This window comes from Chelon labrosus, assembly GCF_963514085.1.
Source record: "Chelon labrosus genome assembly, chromosome: 14".
In the NCBI taxonomy this organism is placed as follows: Eukaryota; Metazoa; Chordata; class Actinopteri; order Mugiliformes; family Mugilidae; genus Chelon; species Chelon labrosus.
In genome coordinates, this window is record NC_140347.1 from 13143766 (window position 1) to 13165002 (window position 21237).

General features: G+C 38.4%; 2 protein-coding genes across 4 annotated transcripts; both read left to right on the plus strand.

Moving 5' to 3' along the window:
• Positions 1-1183: 1183 nt before the first annotated feature.
• Positions 1184-8187, plus strand: LOC311499778 (hydroperoxide isomerase ALOXE3-like). Of its 3 annotated transcripts, XM_084560897.1 has the most exons (15): positions 1184-1503; positions 1767-1937; positions 2954-3154; positions 3243-3324; positions 3422-3544; positions 3643-3746; positions 4007-4179; positions 4436-4582; positions 4939-5142; positions 5546-5632; positions 5736-5902; positions 6168-6289; positions 6389-6489; positions 7263-7433; positions 7529-8187. In XM_084560897.1, the coding sequence occupies exons 2-15, from the start codon at positions 1787-1789 to the stop codon at positions 7706-7708; spliced, it is 2013 nt and encodes a 670-aa protein (XP_084417023.1). In that variant the 5' UTR covers positions 1184-1503; positions 1767-1786; the 3' UTR covers positions 7709-8187. The 3 variants fall into 3 exon arrangements, with proteins under 3 accessions (XP_084417023.1, XP_084417022.1, XP_084417024.1); XM_084560896.1 differs by having other exon boundaries at positions 1412-1937; XM_084560898.1 differs by lacking the exons at positions 6389-6489; positions 7529-8187 and having other exon boundaries at positions 1412-1937; positions 7243-7318.
• Positions 8188-14086: 5899 nt separating this feature from the next.
• Positions 14087-20984, plus strand: LOC311499310 (hydroperoxide isomerase ALOXE3-like; the record flags this gene model as incomplete). The annotated part of the gene is made up of 14 exons (XM_084560251.1): positions 14087-14233; positions 14460-14664; positions 14753-14834; positions 14932-15054; positions 15163-15260; positions 16783-16955; positions 17134-17280; positions 17510-17713; positions 18068-18154; positions 18258-18424; positions 18689-18810; positions 18910-19010; positions 20042-20212; positions 20284-20984. The coding sequence occupies 14 exons, from the start codon at positions 14087-14089 to the stop codon at positions 20461-20463; spliced, it is 2007 nt and encodes a 668-aa protein (XP_084416377.1). The 3' UTR covers positions 20464-20984.
• Positions 20985-21237: the final 253 nt, after the last annotated feature.

The window sequence follows — 21237 nt, forward strand, 5'->3', positions numbered from 1 at the left end:
GGTTGAGGAACCAGCTCAGCATGCAGGGGTAGTATAGCTGATAGAAAAGGTTTTGTTTCTTAAAATGTTTTCTAAATCCAACCAAGATGGATGTTTAATTATGGGGTGGTATAAAATGAATATGCATCATATATAGTATATTGGTATATAAAAATATAGGGCAAATGGGATACACAAGTGTAATAGTGTAATATATGTAAAGGTAGACATTTATTTATAAATTTACGTGGATAAATATGTCCGATAGAATTACACACAAGTATACAGAGTTAAGCATATGAAGAATATGGATATATAAAACTATACAAGATATATAAATGTCAGCCAGTCCCCTGTAAACTACTGCTACTATGTTTAGATTATCAAAGCTTTACATCAGCTATCCAAATCTGATTGAAAATCCCTTTTCATTCGCTACGATTATTACCAGAATATATTATATAAGCAGATATATATTAGCAGAAAATCTACGTAAATGCAGCAACCGAATTATCATACAGAAACATGTGCACTAGCAGGTAGAATGTGTTCATTACAATTTATAAAAAGAACTTGGCAGGGCTGGCATATAGCGCAACATACAGGGAATGGAAAGGCTTAAAGTTATAAACTAATACAGTATTCTATTATTGTGATATTTGCACTCAATGGCTCTATTTTAAAACCACTTCTCTTCAGCTGTGTATTTAGAGACGGAGTAGTCTCTAAAAGGTCAAAAAACAGGTGGATAAATATGTACTAATGTACTAAGCATATCAGGTCACACTTCACTTATAACAGCACACTCGTGACATTATTTTCATCAGCTGGTCGTCATAATGTTACGCCTGACTGGTGTATATGTCCATAAAGAGACCATGCTATACTACTACTATTACTACTATTACTGTCTTTAAGGATTGTTTACATCAGTAAGATTTGTAGAGAAATCATATAATGGTCACACAATGCTTGTTCGGTTTAAAATATTTCCTGAGTGATTTTTGTTATAATGTTCTAATCAGTAACCAATCTTTATTGGTTTATCACAGTTTCTTTATCAAATTATTACATTATTTACTGTTAATTGGGAACACATTGTAGACTTAACACAGGTTGGCACAAAGGGTACCATGAGAGACATAGGCCCTATGTAATGCATCGTCTGAAAGACTGAAAAGAATAGACTGATACAGTGTACACTGCAGCGGTATTACATCAATATTTACCAGAAGATGACTAATGGGAATGTTCCTATGTAAACACATATCTACCTACCCATGAGAATGCAGTGAAAATAGGTTGAAGTGGAAGACAATAAAAAGAGGTGGAGAGGAATAATTCAGTCGACAGACAAAGAAGACCAGGTCTTCAGCCGTAAGAAACAGAGGTAGGTACAAACAGCCTAAAGGTAAAGGGTTACGTGGTCATGATGGGTTTCCTCTTGCTATGATAGATAATAATCAACACACTGTGGATGGATATATAATACTTATGGAGTGTGGCATGAGACAGCGATAAATAGTTGAGTTTACAAAAAGAAAGGCTTTTGGCAAAGAAATTATGACTGAACAGAATTTGAGGAAGATCCCATAACTTATTGTGAGTATATCAAACTTATGAAAAATCCTTTTAAAATAATGAGTCAGATAATATAATGAGTTGTTTTTTAATTGACACATTGTTTCTCATTATGCTGAGATTATGTTTAAAAGGTTTCTCACTGACAAAAAAACTTTTTTTTTTTTTTTGCAGTTTGTTTGTGTTTTCCTGTTCGTCTTTTCTAGACAGTTTCCACAGAGGGACCATGGCTGGATACAAGCTACAGGTGACAACAGGTGACATGCAACATGCAGGGACAATGGACCACGTATACATCACCTTATTTGGAACAGAAGGGCAGAGTGAGCGGACTGAGCAGGACAACATTGGCATCGACTTTAAAACTGGAACGGCAAGTGGAATTCAGTTGAACATCGTTCGTTCATATGGTGCTTCTCAACTTTGGAAAATAGGAAACTAGAGCTGAGCTCTTTGTTGCTCTTTGTATGTTGAGGTACCGTTTGTCTCAATGTGTTAACTAATTACAGCGAATTACATTCAAATTTTTTCAGTTTGTATTATCACACGTCACTGTGCATGACAAAAAGCGCAAAAAAGCATTTCACATTTTAGTCAGTGAATTCAAGCGTGATCTCAAATGAACCAACTTGAGCGACAATTTCTAAATTTGGTATATAACATGCTGAAATTCATACATTTTTGAACATAGACACAATTTTTGTTCATTTAGCTGTATACGACAACATATGCAAGTGGTTAGTAGCAATTGTACCACGGTTATATTGTTATAATGGGGTTCTCTCACTTTTAATTTGTGGGTATTCAAACCAAAGTCTTCTACTTTCTGGGGTTTAATGTGTCATCAAAGTGGGACAAGCTAGTCTTCCTGGGGTCCAAAAGAAAAAAAAAAAAGTTTAACAATGATAATTGCTTTCTAGGAGTTTTCAAATCCAAATATTACAATTGGAATCAGCTCCAAATCTTTTACTTGCTTAATAGATGAAGAAATAATAAAGAAAAATCCCACTAGGTAAATAATGGTTAATGCCAAAACTCTTAAATCTTAAAAAACAAAGGTGTGAATACCCTGAAATTAAAGCCAAGTCTGTATTTTAAGGCCATGTTCATTATTGAAATATAACTTTTGTTTAGATAAATCGCTAAAATACCAACAATGTGCCAGTGTCCAATCATAAAAGCGCATTTGGATGAGTGGAGTGGATTTCTTCATAAGCCACTGTTTTCATTGTGAAAATGCATGTTACTTCCAGTGCTTGCCTGTATTATGCTCTAGTAAATATTTGAGATTAAACCTGTGCATACAACACAGAGAAATACATTAAGCCTTGATTGTATTTGCAGTTGTTTTTCTTAAGCCAATTCATATTTGTATTCTCTAATTCACAGACAGGGACGTACACCATCAAGACAACTTCGTCTCTAGGGAAACTTCTGCTAGTGAAGGTGGAGAAGTATGCCAGTCTTGTTCTCCAAGACGATGAGTGGTACTGCTCCAAAATAGTGGTGACCACCCCAGAAGGAGATGTCATTCTGTTCCCCTGCTACAGATGGATCTCCAGGGGAGAACTGGTGGAGCTGAGAGGAGGGAGAGGTCAGCCTCAGATTTACCAAATGATTATGGATTTTGATAATTTTAAGTGTCTGTAATTTAAATTTGACTGCTGTTATTCACCTCTCAGCTGTGAAGGTTTTTGAGGAGGACCATCCCCTGCTGACTGACCACCGGAAAAATGAGCTTACGTTTAAAAAGAGCTCGTACCAGTAAGTTGTCACGTGTGCAGTGTGCACGTACAGCTGCAGTCTTTCTCAGAACCTTAAGTAGACAAAGCTTCATGTGATTTACCTTTTTCTATTTTAGATGGGAGATCGCTGATGAAAAAATACCACACAAAGTTCATTTCAATCAAATCTCTGAACTTCCAGCTGAACTACGCTTCTCCATGTCCAAATCAGATGAGTTACTCTACACAAAAAGAGCAATGTGAGTCAGTAATTCCTGTATAATCTGTGCAGTACATGTATGTCAAAAAAACGTGTTCAGAAACACGTCAGTACATGTATGTTGCATTTTTGTTTCAGTGGCGCTGAACTGTTTTTCAAGGGGCTGGTTGGATCCAGTGAACAATGGAAAAACATTGAAGACATGAAAAAAATCTTCTGGTCCAAAAAGACTACAATGTCCGGTAATAATACTCTACAGTACTGAATTATTAGCTGAAGGTTATGACACCTTTAATAATTGATTTGTTTGGATCACTGAATCAATCAGTTGGATCTTTGTTTTTAACCTAAGCCAAGGGGATGCTAATCTAAGCCATGACCTACATGAAAATATCCATGAAGTGTTTTTAAACCACTAGCCATAGTGTTTATGAGTGTTTATGAGCAGATAAAATAAATGGAAGAAAAAAAATATATACGTTTGCCATTGCTACTCTTCCAGAGTACGTTGCAGAGCACTGGAAGGAAGATGACTTTTTTGGATACCAGTATCTTAATGCAACAAACCCCAATGTGATCAAGCGCTGCTCAGAACTTCCCAAAAACTTTCCAGTCACAGAGGAGATGGTGAAGCCATTCCTGAAAAAGGGAAGCTCCCTGAAGAAGGAAATGGAGGTAGGACAGATGAGCAGCTTTAAATTTCTAGGTTTAAATTTGGAGTGTATTTCCATAGCAGCGAAAAGCCTATGAAGCTCATCAGCGTTATGACATTGTAACAATGATTTTAACAGAAGTATGTTGTCTTCCATATATATATATATACATATATTCTCCTCATTGATAAATAATTTCCTTATCGATTAACTGGACACTTCATTCTACCACTTGATGTCTTATGCTCTACTTTAGTCTATCTTTCTGTTCCCTACAGAAAGGCAACATATTCCTCCGTGACCAGAGGATAATGGATGGAATACCCAGTAGGAAGTTTGAGGATGGTGATTCTCTGCACATGACTGCTGGTTTCTGCTTGCTTTACATGAACCCAGAGAACAAACTGAAGCCAATTGCAATCCAGGTATTTCACTGACAGAGGAAATGGGACTAATATGATTGGCTCTATGTTCATGTGAGATAGTAGTCTCCGCTAAAGACAGTTCCTTGAGCTCAATGAGTCTGAATGCAGCTGGTCTCTAGTTTTACTAAGTCTAAATGAAACACTGACTGACTGAAAATATATATTTTTTTTTTTTGATTCAGCAGAATGCATTAGTCTCATAAAGTCTCATTGTATGCAGATGACTTATTACTGTACATTTCTAATATCCTGAATGTCAGGATATCACATACATTTTAGCAACAGTATAAATATTATTCCCTGTTAATGCATTTGCTGACCATCAATCATTTGTAACTAAACTAATTTTATTCCAGCTGCATCAACAGCCTTCTGAGAGGAACCCCATCTTCCTGCCCAGTGACCCAGAGACAGACTGGCTGCTAGCCAAGATCTTTGTTAAAAGCTCAGATCTAATTGAATATGAGACAATTCATCACCTCATGAACACTCACATTCTGGCTGAAGTCTTTGCCGTTGCTACTCTCCGCAGCTTCTCTGTGATTCACCCCCTCTACAAGGTATATTTACAACATACAGCTGACATAACAGAGCTGGAGATGTGTTAAGTTATAGACTACTAGAAAAGAAAGCCTATTTAGACATGTGAAGGAAAGGAAAGAAGGGTTTACTTCAAAGGCACCTCAGGGCCTTTACTGGTATATATGTGTCTCAGAGAAGGTGAGTTGCCTCAAAGCTCCAAAGTGACTTACTTTGCAACTAAATACTGAGGTGAGGAACTTGTGAGACGTGAGGGTATATGCACGGCTGAAAGGGAGAAGGATCAAAATTGATGTGACATACAGTAGATGCTGTGCACTTGTTTTGTTTAACTCTCCTCAGTCAAGATCTGTTTAAGACTTTTTAGGAATTTCTTCCTCAGGCACATATTTCAAGACAATGGTTACCTTCTTTTCTGTACAGCTGCTGATCCCACACTTCCGTTACACTCTGCATGTAAACACTCTCAGCCGCGTAATCCTTTTGGGACCTGACGGGGCTTTAACTATGGTAAGGCTCTCTAATATGAATACATAGCACATTTCCAAACAATCACACTCATAATTCAGCTTTGTGAAAAACAAGTATAACTTTTTACATTATTAACTAACAGAGTTCACCTGGATATGACGGACTAATAGAGCTCATGAGAAGGTCCCTCTCTGAGATGACCTACAGCTCCCTCTGTCTGCCAGACGACATTACTGCACGTGGACTGGAGTCAGTCCCCAACTTCTACTACAGAGATGATGGACTGAAACTGTGGAACATCATCAACAGGTCATGATAAATTTAAACTGTATAAAAATAGTGAAACAGTCCAAAATGCACTTTACGCTGCAACATTCCAGCACAGCTGCAAAGGGAAGATGTGCTGAGCACAACGCAAAAGGTTCTGCATTGTACTAAATGTCTATAAATGAATCAATTAATACATGGATCTAAATGTTTATCTGCGCTACATAATTTGTTCATGTAGACTTACATTAACTAGAGTTAATACAATGCTAAATGTTTTATTATTAAATTGTTATATTTCCATCAGGTTTGTGAAGAGCATAGTTGAGTACTATTATCCCTCAGACAACGATGTGTGTAAAGACTCTGAGCTTCAGGAATGGATCAGTGAGATATTCACACATGGCTTCTTAGGAAACAAACACTCAGGTAAATTACAAATGCTCTAAGTTTATAGTTAAAGACGCATTTAGTAGGGCACTGTATCACTTTTTTGACATAGATTGACAGTGACTGTGCTGCCAACAGGGATACCAGCATGCTTTAATACTGTGGAGGAACTGATCAAGTTCGTCACCATGGTGATCTTCACAGTGACAGCTCAACATGCTGCTGTCAATAATGGACAGGTGGGCCAACAGTAAACAGTTGGGTCAGAGGCATATTCAATGATATTTGATCATCTACAGATAAATCAAACCCAAGCTCTGTTAAAGCAGTCTGATAAAACATCTCCAGCAGCTTCCAGCAGATGCTGAACAACCTTAGCCTCCTGAGGACATAGAGCTGTGTTGATATGTACTGTAGGTGGTTTGCTAAGCACCACGAACAAAGTTGTTCACCAGGATCCTGTCCATCCCTGATATACCCCACAATTGAAGTGTTGTTGAAGAACTTCTGCAAGTGGCATGACTTCCGAGTTAAGCTTGAAGTCCGAGATGCTGATAATAAGAAGTGCTGAAGGGGCTCCCCCAGCCCAGAAGCACAGACCCTGAGTAATCGTAGGGACACTCTGTCTGTTTTGCTGGGACGTCGCCTCCTGAGATCTCCGTCCGCAGCAGCCTGGGGGGAGTGTGGGGGGGTATGTAGCTAGCTATACAGCAGATGAGGGGGCAGGTTGAACTGGTTGGCCCTCTCCTCCCCCTCCACAGTACTCTTCTGCTCAAAGCTACAACCTGTAATTGTCTTCATGCTGTCCCACACCTCCTTGCTGCAGTCATCCTGCAATTTCTGCTCTACCTTACTTCAATAGTTCTCTTTTGTCTCTTTCAGCCCTTGAGTTCCTGCTGTACATGTTTCAACTCCTGATCACTTAAAGGGGGGGGGGGGGGGGGGGGGGGGTCTGATTTACCCAATTTATACTTATATTTATACACTTACAGAAGCTTCTATTATAATTTAGTATGACTTCCACTCCTGGACACCCAATGGCGCACTCCGGCTCCACAAACCTCCTCCAATTACTAAGGGGCAGTCAACCATGAAGACCATTTTGGAGACCCTCCCCAGTGTCAAAGAGACAGCCAAGTTTGCAGCAATGGCTTGGGTGCTTTCAGACACATATGCAGATGTGGTAAGTTTGGTGTATGACTCATATACTGTTGTACAGTTTTTGTTTACATTTAATAAAATGCTGTGTCAGTCTCAATTAATGTTTTGTCTGAACAGGTTTACTTGGGTGCCTATCCTGAAGAACGATTCGATGAGCCTGCTCCTAAGCAGATGATTAAGGAATTTCAAGCAGAGTTATCCTACCTGAGTGAAGCAATAACAGCAAGAAACGCACATCTGGAAGTGCCCTACACATACCTGAACCCTACTCAGATAGAGAACAGCATCGCCATTTAAGAAAGCCAGATTAAAAAAGTGCATCAGTCAACAACATCCATTCCTTTTAACCTCATATTTTGCATACATTATTCTACTTTTATATTTAGTAGATGTAACATATAGCAGTTAGCTAGCTAATTATGTCATGTGAAGTGGGACTACTTATACTTGTGTTCATGTGTAACAGTGGCTGAGAATATGGTCAACTATGTTGTGCCCACCTGTATACAACTGTTAAAAGCTGTGACAGTGAGTAAAAAGATATACGTGTATGAAATGTATTCAGTTTCTTTTGACTTTTTGAAGATGTGACACAAGATCATAGACAATAGGTGGTAGATGATTATGATGTTTGTAGATGTGAAGGGCAGGATATCAATTCATTTGTATTGTTTGCAGTAAAATAAATTGCAACATGAAACAGCGATGTGATTGGGAACGATTTATACTTGGAAGTCAACACAACATGTGCAAGAGAGAAAATGTAGCTCAGTCTTCATTCATACGTTAAATATTATTCATTAATAGGCTATCAGACTGCTTACTCAAAACCCTGGAGTTGAACACAAAACTAAGTCAGAACTGAAATCAGCGGACCAAAAGCCAGAGAAGAAAACTGAGCACACAATGCCTACATCAAGAATAAATATTAAACATGTCGATTATGGTTTGTTATTCCATTGTTCCTTTTAACCCATCCAGAAGAGAAGCATGCAGCATTCAAGTCAAGATGTGGCCCTGCTGTCTGTCTGTCTCTGGCTGTTCGTGGTATATTTGGACATAGTCTTAAGCTCATAGGTGCAAACAGATTGTTAACATGTTTGTTTTGCGTCGGGTCCCTGTCAGCGCTGTACACTGACCTTAAACAACCGTTCTCTGACTAAACATGACCTTTTTGTCACTCTCCAGTAAACTAAAACAATAATAATAATTGGTATTGTCGATCATACAAAAATGTACACCGTAAACTTGGATTCATTTCTCTGCAAGTTGCAGGCAGTAATCTAAGATAAAAACACCTTCACAGCACATGATAGAGGAACTGGAAGGGCTCTACCTTAATGGGGGGGATGGTGAGGAATCACACACTGTGAACGTAGTAAGGTACTTCCACTACAAGGCAGAACGAGCTGACATAGGGTTGTATGGAATTTCTACTTTTCCAACTCACCGTACAAGCAGCCTCAACATAAAGTATTATGTAGTAACTTTATTCCTCTTGTTATGACAGCTTGTGATCAAACACTACATTATATATTGCAGACACAATAATATGCAGTAAAGTTAGAAATCAACAAGGCTGTTTATGTCTGTTGATTATCATATTTGACTTTGAAACAAAGGTGCTAGATTAACACGTCATCTGAACACCAGACAGTGCTATTACTGGAGGGTTTTGCAGAGTATGTGAGTTTACTGTTTTTTTCTAGACTTGTTTCCACTGAGTGGCCATGGCTGAATACAAGGTGCAGGTAACAACTGGGGACATGAAATATGCAGGGACAATGGACCACATATATGCCACCTTATTTGGAACGGAAGGGCAGAGTGAGCAGACTGAGCTGGACAACTTTGGCACCAACTTTGGAACTGGAATGGCGAGTTGAATTTAATTGTTCATGTAGTAAGTCTGGGAAAATACACTGAAAATACACTTGTTGTATCATAAGCTTGTCTCTGTATTAAACTGTATTTAGCTTTAAACATTTAAATTATGTTGATCAGTTATCCCAAACTTCATATAACAAACTTTTGATCAAGGTGTGATATATCTGACTTCCAAAGACTTCAGTGTTTCCCCTACCATTATAATAGTGGGGTGCCCCGCCCTCCCTTGAAGGTCAGATTAATTGCGACAAAGTGGGTGAGAACCACACAATTTGTCCCCATTTATCATTTCATTTTAATCACGCTTGTTTAGTATTTGTTTTGCCAAATTCCACCTTTGTTCTGTAATGTGCATTTGTTACAATGCAAACACCAGCATTTCCATATAAAATCAGGCTCAGACAAGCATCATTAAAATAAAACTAGTTTATTTCAAACGTGCATTCTTTAAATTAATTTAATTGTTGAGTTACTCACTATAATCCATGGTATTCACCAATTGCATGCCAGTCAAGTCCTGATGGACAGCACTATATAAGCAGTTGCTTGTCTGGAACCCACTCCCATAAACCTTGCCCCCAAAGCCATAAACCTAGGGGAATCACTGGACTTTGTCTAACTCATCTGAAATAAGCCTTTATTATAATAGTGGCCAATAGGAATGGTTGTCTATAACTATATGTGCTTTAACTCCAGTTCAGGGCTTTCCACTTTTGATCATTAAAGTAGTAGCAGTTCTTTAAAGATTGACCTTTATGGCTTTGAAGACATACAGTAGGTACTTTTAAGATGAGGAAATGTGTATTAACTGCACACTGACATAGACATTGAACTATATGATATTATCTCTGTGAGTGTATTTTCTTTCTTTATATGGATGTTTGTTTTTTCAACTCACAGACAGGGACCTACACCATCAAAAGCAGTTTGTCTCTGGGGAAACTTCTCCTGATCAAGGTGGAAAAAGATCCTTACCTTATTCTCCCAGAAGATGAGTGGTACTGCTCCAAAATAGTGGTGACACTATGCTTAGGAAAATATTAGTATTTAGGCTGACTTTATATCAGTTTTATATGCTTATAGGATGGCAGTTTGAGTGGTCCATCTTTTAATTCTGTTTTTCAGTAGAATTAACACTTATCTTGGTTTTGGTAACAATAACAGTAAGCAAGATACAAAGGTACACCAGATGTGTCAAGAACAGGTAATTAGGAGTAGATTAGGAGCAGTTAAACAAAGGGAATCTAATCTGACTTGATCTGCTGTATGACAATTTATATCTTCCAGAGAAGATATGTCAAAGAATAACTTTTTGTACTATTATATAACAGAGTTCACTTGGATATGATGGGCTGATGGAGCTCATGGGAAGGCACCTCTCTGAGATGACCTACAGCTCCCTCTGTCTGCCAGACAACCTTACTGCGCGTGGACTGGAGTCAGTCCCCAACTTCTACTACAGAGATGATGGTCTGAAGCTGTGGAACATCATCAACAGGTCATCATTAAATCAGTGTTGAACTGAGTGAAAAAAATCTTTGACTGGACTGCATGAATGCTGATTATTTAATCAGTTAATACAGTGATAACAATCTGTTGCTACACAACATATTTTCTTGACGTTTTTTGGACATGATTTCAGATTGCTAATTTAAACGATTTTATCTTTGTCAGCTTTGTGAAGAGCATAGTTGAGTACTATTATCCCTCAGACAACGATGTGTGTAAAGACTCTGAGCTTCAGGAATGGATCAGTGAGATATTTACACATGGCTTCTTAGGAAACAAACACTCAGGTAAATTACAAATGTTATTTGTAAAAACACAAGAGTAGTACTGTAGGCATGTGCTGCCAAAGATTGACTCTGTGATCTTCATGCTACCAACAGGGATACCAGCATGCTTTAATACTGTGGAGGAACTGATCAAGTTCATCACCATGGTGATATTCAGAGTGACAGCTCAACATGCTGCAGTCAATAATGGACAGGTGAGCCAGTAGTAAATATGTAATGTTTGATCAAGTACAGTGACAGACCACATTGTAAATATGTTGCAATTCCATGAAAACATGGAAACCAGCTTTAACAAGAAAAAGTTTGAAGATTTAGAAACAGTATAAACACAAGTTCTGACATGTACAGTTATGAAATGTATATTGTACAGTTAGGAAATGAATATTGCAGAAAAGATTCTGCATTGAAGCTGAACACTATGTGAACAATGGCACTGAACATGATAAGTCTTTCATAAACATGTCAGATTTCCTTGAGTGGAGTCTATACCAAGCTCAAATGCATGCTGCCACAATAATAGCAGCCACTGGGGAGAATTATTAAAGAAATATGCGTGACTGCTTTGACTCCTTTATGTTTTTAGAATGAGTATGTCATGTTCTGCTTTAAGAATAAGAACATAACGATACCTGCTTTCACAGATAAATTGTCAAGAAGAATTAATTGTTCCTACATCAAGTGTTTGGAGACATTTAGCAGATGAAATACTACAGAGGTTACATTCCCACTGTACAAGCTGTTCTATCCAATGCTTATTGTGAGATCATACATCTATTTTCATGTAGTTTGACACACACATCAGTATATATATAGGTATTGACTTGGTCACTGTAAAAGTAGCTCACAAGCCAAAAAATTGTGGGCACCCCTGGTCTAATGAATGACCTCTATAATTTCACAATTCCTTTAAAAACTTCACCACAAATAACAACATACTGCGTTAATATCAGTTAATGTTTTATCTTTGCAGGTTTACTTGGGTGCGTACCCTGAAGAACGATTCGATGAGCCTGCCCCAAAGCAAATGATTAAGGACTTCCAAGCAGAGCTGTCCTACCTGAGTGAAGCAATTACAGCAAGAAACTCCCAGCTTGAAGTGCCCTAGACATACCTGAACCCTGCTCAGATAGAGAACAGCATTGCTGTTTAAGAAAGTCAGAGGGAGTCAGCTGTTGAGTGTATCAATGTATTTCTCAACACCTGCTGTACATGCTTGGAGGGGGTTTCATTTATTACATGCAATGGTTGTGGTGTTAGAGACGGAGAGGTACTGCATGCTGGGATATTTTAGCTCTATCTATTTAGCTCTGTGGTATTGTCACTTTATGTATCGTATGTGTGCTGGGAAGAAAACTACAGGAACAAAAGGCTTATTTTATCAAAACTAGTTTAGCTGAACGTTTTCTGAATGAGTGTATTTTACTGATAATAATTATGCTGTTTTAGATGCCTGAGCATGATATTAACATTAAAGTATAATCAGTTCTGAAAGGAGGGTTAAATGAGAGTAATTAGCTCTGTGTGGATTGTCAGTAAAGATCTGGCGAGATCCCAAACTGTCATACAGTCCTAGCATTTTGTCTTAGCCCTAACTCTGACTTAACATGAAGCAGCCAGTTTGACATGATGATCGCTTTATTCTACTATAAACTGATTGCAGGGCCATTCTATAGTGTTGATTGAGAAGCTTCACCATGCCTTGGTTTGACTGACTTTCTTTGAAGCCAAAAATTGCCTGATAAATACGACTGAGTTTGAGCTGTGATGTGACCAGTGTTTTTGTGCGGGACATTAGATGACCTCATGAATGGGTCTGTTAATAAGTTTAATCCATAGAGATAAATAATAATAATAATAATAATAATAAAAGAAATCCATGGCTGTCACGTCTTACTGTGAAATGCCCACCCAACCTTTTCAACTTTTCACACAAGACACCGTGATGGGTAGAGTAACTGTCACCAGTAATGAAACTATAGGATGGAGTGATAACTGTATTTGTTCAAGATGTTCAAGAGTGAAGGCAGAGGTATGTCTATAGATTATGTCACTACACGCCAGGACAGACAAGAAGATGACCATGATTATCTGGAGTTTATTACTTCACTCCTCTACAGTGTACACTGTGTCTGCAATGAGCTACCATAAGAGACGGCTACACCTCCATCCACCAATACAAATATATTCTTAAGGTTTTGTCTATTAACCACCTTGTGTATTGATGTGAAAATGTTGACTCTTGTACACTGTCTCTTTGTCTAACTGTCACAGGAATGACGAAATGCAGGAGAGGCATTTCGTCATTCCTTGTACATGTGTTTGTACATGTAATTTAATATGTACAAACACAACAGTAATGCACAGTGAAAACCAAAGATTAACTGATGGTGCTGGTATTACAGACACCGCCAAATCAGATGTAAGATCAGCAGACAAAAAATCTGAGAAGAGTCCAGTGCCAAAAGAGAGAATTGCTTATTATTCTGATGAACAGGGCTGTACCTGTTCCTGTATTATTCCTATTTCCTTGTTTTTCCCTTTCTTTGTGTCTCTTGTAGTCCCTACTGCCTTGCTACCCGTCTATTTGTGTACCATTTGTGCATGGAATGTATACATAGCTGAAAACCTGTAGGTGATAACACATTGTAAATAAGTTTGGTGCAAGTTTGCTGTATGTTATTTATCCTAAATCTTGATCTCAAAACCGCTCCTACGCAGCTACAGGGAAGTAAAACGGTAAGAAGGACCAGTACAGCAGCTCTAAGGCAGACAGGTAGGTACTAGTGTCGTCTTTTTGTTGTTATAAAACTTAATCATTACTACTATATATATATATATTTTTTTTTTTATTCAGGATAAAACACAGTAACTTTAGAAATTAACCAGCTTGTTGCTATCTGTAGATAATTATTTTTACTTGAAACAAATGAAAGTGCTTGATTAGAGTATTTGAAATCACATTTGTTGTTTTTTCTTTTTCTGCTGAGGGACCATGGCTGAATACAAGCTACAGGTAACTACAGGTGACATGAAATATGCAGGGACAATGGACCACATATACATCACCTTATCTGGAACAGAAGGGCAGAGTGAACGGACTGAGCTGGACAACTTTGGCAGAGACTTTAGAACTGGAACAGTAAGTTGGATTTAAATATGGTGCTTCTCAACACCGATGTGTTGGGGTACTGTTTGTCTCTAAGCTGAAGTCTTGATGAGTCTTTGACTTTAAAACAGACTCTTTATCTCAAGAGGAGTTTTTCTTTATATTAGTGCCATTATTATGTTCAACTAAATATAATTTAGAGCTGTGGTACATTGTCACTTTTCTTTCTTCATATGTTTGTTTATTCTCCACCTCACAGACAGGGACCTACACCATCAAAAGCAGATTGTCTCTGGGGAAACTTCTCCTGATCAAGGTGGAAAAAGATCCCTTCGTTATTCTCCAAGAAGATGAGTGCTACTGCTCCAAAATAGTGGCGACCACTCCAGAAGGAGATGTCATTCTGTTCCCCTGTTACAGGTGGATCTCCAGGGGAGAACTGGTGGAGCTGAGAGGAGGGAGAGGTCAGTCTCAGATTTACCAAATGATTACGGATTTTGATCATTTGTAGTGTCTGTAATTTAAATTTGACTGTCGTTATTCACCTCTCAGCTGTGAAGGTTTTTGAGGAGGACCATCCCCTCCTGATTGACCACCGGAAAAATGAGCTTACGTTTAAAAAGAACTCATACCGGTAAGTTTTCATGTGTGCAGTGTGCACCAACAGCTGCTATTTGTCTCAGAACCTTATGTGGACAAAGCTTCATGTGATTTACCTTTTTCTATTTTAGATGGGAGATCACTGATGAAAAAATACCACACAAAGTTCATTTCAGTCAAATCTCTGAGCTGCCAGCTGAACTTCGTTTCTCCATGTCCAAATCTGAGGAACTAGAATATTCAAAAAGAAACATGTGAGTCAGATATTCATGTATAATCTGTGCCTTACATGCAAGTCAAAGGGGTATTCTGAAACATTAATGTCAGTACATGTATGTTCTTGTCTGCATTTTTTGTTTCAGTGGCATTGAACTGTTCAAGGGGCTGGCTGGATCTGTGAAACAATGGGAAAGTTTTGAAGACATGAAAAAAATCTGCTCCAAAAAGACTACAATGTCAGGTAGAAAACATCACCTCAGTGAAATCATTATCGTTTCATAAAAAGTAAAAAGAAAAAAAAAAAAAACAGCTGATAGCACATCAGCAGCTGGGATAACCTGATATACCTGGACTACTTGAAATAAACACACAAATCGTAAAAAATATATATAACCTGATATATCTGGACTACTTGAAATAAACACACGAATCGTAAAAAATATTATTAGCAAAATATTACTCTATATTATTGAATGTTAAATTACAATGTATGGGGGGAAAAAGCTCAATCTCAGTGACAATCTTTTTGAAACAGAAACTGCCCGCATGTTAGCAGCTGCCAATGGAGAATGCTGACTAACCAGGTCTACGTGTTCTCTCATGAATAATGGACACTATTGTTAGGAAAAGAAGTCGAACCTGAATTTATATCTGATTTAATAGAGTTCTAGGGTTGTTTTTCTGAAGAAGTGAGGAGGAATTTAATTAGGCGGAGTTTGTATGTTAGATAAAGAAATAGTGTAAAAGACCAGAGCTATAAAATGTTGGTACGCAAGTCATGATCACCAATGTGCACACACATGTACCAATGGAAATAATATAAAATATAATGAGAAATAAAAAAATATATGGAGAAAGGCATAGTATATAAAAGTTTTGAGCATAATAGAGGATTTCTATGAATCGAACGAATACTGAAAAATACTATTTACTCAAGTAAATAGTACTGTTACTGTAAAATAAAAACCAATATGTTTAATCAAAATGTTGGACACCTCAGTCTACTCTGGTTTAACTTCAAACTGCTCATTCTGAACACTAAGCAGCCAATAATGGAAATCATAATTTACTGAGAGTACATGACATGTCAAATGACCCAGTTCATTAGGTTTCTGTGTCTTTCTGCGCTCCAACTTTTCAAACATGTGATGCAGTGAGTGCTCTGCAGCCACAAAAGGGATAGTCAAAGCAGCAGAAAGCTCTGGATACCTCAGAGAATGCAGAAGGTCCTATGTAAACGACGTAGAGGAGAACATTTTGTCATTTTAAATTCAAGTAGACCTGACATGCATCTGCTGGCCATGCAACATTGTGGGTATGTTTGACTTGGGTAATTGTCTCATCAGATGAAGCATTAAAAATCAACCAGGCAGTTACAGCCTTAATATTTACCACAAGCTGTGGTAATGCTAATCTTCACAATGATACCACCCTTAATTTTATTGTACTGTGTATTGTTGGTACTCAGACATGAGTCTCTCCATCCTCCACCGCATTTGTTCTCTTGTTTACACTGACTTTATTTATTTATTCTTTTACTTTTACTTAAAATGTACCACCAGAGATAAACAATGCTCAAGTCAAAGTACATTACTTATCTTTAAAAATGTTCAAGAAAGGGTAAATGCGATTTGATTGATTATGGGCAAGGAATTTCAAAGGGAACTGAAATTTCTTTTTAAATCCGCAATAGATTAAGAGGAGCAAAACAAAGGGAACATAAATCTGACTTGATATACTGTATGGCAACTTATATCTTCCAGAGTACGTTGCAGAGCACTGGAAGGAAGATGACTTTTTTGGATACCAGTATCTTAATGCAACAAACCCCAATGTGATCGAGCGCTGCTCAGAACTTCCCAAAAACTTTCCAGTCACAGAGGAGATGGTGAAGCCATTCCTGAAAGAGGGAAGCTCCCTGAAGAAGGAAATGGAGGTGTGAAGGAGAAGTGGCTTTAGATTTGGGCAATATGTAGTTTTATATTTTATAGTATATTTCTATAGCAGTAAAGAGGCTCTGAATTTTGTCAGCTGTCCCATTTATTCTATAAACTGGCTGAATTACCACTTAATGTCTTGTGCTCTACTTTAGTCTATCTTTCTGTCCCCTACAGAAAGGCAACATATTCCTCCGTGACCAGAGGATAATGGATGGAATACCCACTAGGAAGTTGGAGGATGGTGATTCTCTGCACATGACTGCTGGTTTCTGCTTGTTTTACATGAACCCAGAGAACAAACTGAAGCCAATTGCAATCCAGGTATTTCACTGACAGAGGAAATGGGACTAATATGATTGGCTCTATGTTCATGTGAGTTAGTAGTCTCTGCTGAAGGCATTTCCTCTGGCCTAATGAGTCTGAATGCAGCTGGTCTCTAGTTTTACTAAGTCTAAATAAAACACTGGCTCACTGATTTATTTTTTTTTTAATTTTATTTTACAATTAATTTAATTTATAATTTATCATTTTTATTAACATTTTATTCCAGCTGCATCAACAGCCTTCTGAGAGGAACCCCATCTTCCTGCCCAGTGACCCAGAGACAGACTGGCTGCTAGCCAAGATCTTTGTTAAAAGCTCAGATCTAATTGAATATGAGACAATTCATCACCTCATGAACACTCACATTCTGGCTGAAGTCTTTGCTGTTGCTACTCTCCGCAGCTTCCCTGTGATTCACCCCCTCTACAAGGTATATTTACAATATATAACTGACATAAAAGAGCTGGAGAAGTGTTAAGTTATAGACTACTAGAAAAGAAAACTTGTTTTGACATGTGAAGGAAAGGAAAGAAGGGTTTACTTCAAAGGTACCTCAGGGTCTTTACTGGTATATATGTGTCTCAGAGAAGGTGAGTTGCCTCAAAGCTCCAAAGTGACTTACTTTGCAACTAAATACTGAGGTGAGGAACTTGTGAGACGTGAGGGTATATGCACTGCTGAAAGGGAGAAGTCAAGATCAGGAAATACTTCTGTTTAAGACTTTTTAGGATTTTCTTCCTCTGGCACATATTTCAAGGCAATGGTTACTCTCTTGTCTGTACAGCTGCTGATCCCACACTTCCGTTACACTCTGCATGTAAACACTCTCAGCCGTGTAATCCTTTTGGGACCTGACGGGGCTTTAACTATGGTAAGGCTCTCTAATATGAATACACAGTGCATTTCCGAACAATCACACTCATAATTCAGCTTTGTGAAAAACAAGTATAACTTTTTAAATTATTAACTAACAGAGTTCGCCTGGATATGATGGACTAATAGAGCTCATGAGAAGGTCCCTCTCTGAGATGACCTACAGCTCCCTCTGTCTGCCAGACAACATTACTGCACGAGGACTGGAGTCAGTCCCCAACTTCTACTACAGAGATGACGGTCTGAAACTGTGGAACATCATCAACAGGTCATGATAAATTTAACTGTGTAAAAATAGTGAAACAGTCCAAAATGATCTTTAAGCTGCAACATTCCAGCACAGCTGCAAAGGGAAGATGTGCTGAGCACAATGCAAAAGGTCCTGCATTGTACTAAATGTCTAAAAATTAATCAGTTAATACAAATAATCTAAATGTTTATGTGCACTACATATTTTGTTCATGTAGACTTACATTAACTAGAGTTAATACAATGCTAAATTTAAATTATTAAATTGTTATATTTCCATCAGCTTTGTGAAGAGCATAGTTGAATACTATTATCCCTCAGACAACGATGTGCGTAAAGACTCTGAGCTGCAGGAATGGATCAGTGAGATATTCACACATGGCTTCTTAGGAAACAAACACTCAGGTAAATTACAAATGCTCTAAGTCCATAGTTAAAGATGCATTTAGTAGGGCACTGTACCACTTTTTTGACATAGATTGACAGTGACTGTGCCACCAACAGGGATACCAGCATGCTTTAATACTGTGGAGGAACTGATCAAGTTTGTCACCATGGTGATCTTCACAGTGACAGCTCAACATGCTGCTGTCAATAATGGACAGGTGGGCCAATAGTAAAGGTCAGAGTCATATTCAATGACATTTGATCAACTACTGACAAACCAAACCCAAGCTCTGTTAAGGCTGGCATCAGTGCCCAAAAAAACAAAACAAAAAAGAAGTTTCTGTTGGACACCTGCAACAACAGTCTGATAAAACATCTCCAGCAGCTTCCAGCAGATGTTGAACAGAGACCTTTCTCTGACCTTTCTTGTACACTGAGTCTATATTAGCTGACCAGTCCAGTTGGTGATCCAGCTGTATACCCAGGTACCTATAGGTCTGAACTATCTTGACACAGTCCCCATTGATGGTTACAGGCCGCAGGTGGGGCCTGAATCCACCACCATCTCCTTGTTGATATGTACTGCAGGTGGTTTGCCCTGCACCACGAAACAAAGTTGTTTACCAGGATCCTGTCCATCCCTGATATACCCCCCAATTGAAGTGTCATTGAAGAGTTTCTGCACGTGGCATGACTTCAGAGTTAAACTTGAAGTCTGAGATGCTGATAATAATAAGTGTTGAAGGGGCTCCCCCAGCCCAGAAGCACAGACCTTGAGTAATTGTAGGGACACTCCATCTGCTTTGCAGGGACAGAGCTCTCTCTTGAGCTCTCTGTTCGTCTGAGCTGTAGCGATGGTGGTGGAGAGTGGGGCTATGAGCCACTTGTCACGCAGCAGCCTGGAAGGAGTGTGGGGGGATGTAGCTAGCTATACAGCAGTTGAGGGGGGCAGGTCACTGAAATCTGTTGAAAAAGTCGTTGAACTGGTTGGCCCTCTCCTCCCCCTCCACAGTACTCTTCTGCTTGAAGCTACAACCTGTAATTGTCTTCATACCGTCCCACACCTCCTTAGTGCAGTCATCTTGTAACTTCTCCTTACTTCAATAGTTCTCTTTAGTCTCCTTCAGCCCTTGAGTTCCTGCTGTACATGCTTCAACTCCTCCTGGTCACTTAAAAGGGTGGGTAGGTGAGGGGAAGGTCTGATTTACCCAATTTATAGACACTTACAGAAGTTTCTATTATAATCTAGTATGACTTCCACTCCTGGACACCCAATGGTGCACTCCGTCTCCACAAACCTCCTCCAATCACTAAGGGGCAGTCAACCATGAAGACCATTTTGGAGACCCTCCCAAATGTCAAAGACACAGCCAAGTTTGCAGCAATAGCTTGGACACTTTCAGACACATATACAGATGTGGTAAGTTTGGTGTATGACTCATATACTCATATACTGTTGTACAGTTTTACATTAATGTTTTGTCTGTACAGGTTTTCTTGGGTGCCTATCCTGAAGAACGATTTGATGAGCCTGCTCCTAAGCAGATGATTAAGGAATTTCAAGCAGAGTTATCCTACCTGAGTGAAGCAATAACAGCAAGAAACGCACATTTGGAAGTGCCCTACACGTACCTGAACCCTACTCAGATAGAGAACAGCATCACCATTTAAGAAAGCCAGATTAAAAAAGTGCATCAGTCAACAACATCCATTCCTTTTAACCTCATATTTTGCATACGTTATTCTACTCTTATATTTAGTATATAACATATAGCAGTTAGCTAGCTAGTTATACCATGTGAAGTGGGACTACTTATACTTATGTGAACAATGCGTTACATTTGCCTATATGTTAAATGAATGGTCTGGTAACAAATACTAGCTTGCACTCATAGATATTCATCAGCTAACCCAATGGCTGAGAATATGGTCGCCTATATTGTGCCCACCTGTATACAACTGTTAAAAGCTATGAAAATGAGTAAAAAAAATATACGTGATCATTTGCATTCAGTTTCTTTTGACTTTTTAAAAGTGTGACACAAGATCATAAACAACAGGTGGTAGATGATTATGATGTTTGTAGATGTGAAGGGCAAGTTTTGGGATATCAATTGATTTGTATTGTTTGCAGTTCAAAATAAAATGCTACATGAAACAGCGATGTGATTCTGAACGATTTTTACTTGGAAGTCAACACAACATGAGCAAGAGTGAAAATGTATCTCATTAGTAATCACACTACTTTCACGTGGTTACTCTATTTGTAGCTGAACGTGTTGGCAAGTCAAGTGTATCTGGATATACCAAAGCTAACACAAAACTTGTGTCACAGAGTGACTTCAATACACAACTCATTCCTTCATTCCTCATTTCCTGCCTCGCAGTGGCATGGTAAGGGAGCTCAGTCTTCATTCATACGTTAAATATTACTCATTAATAGGC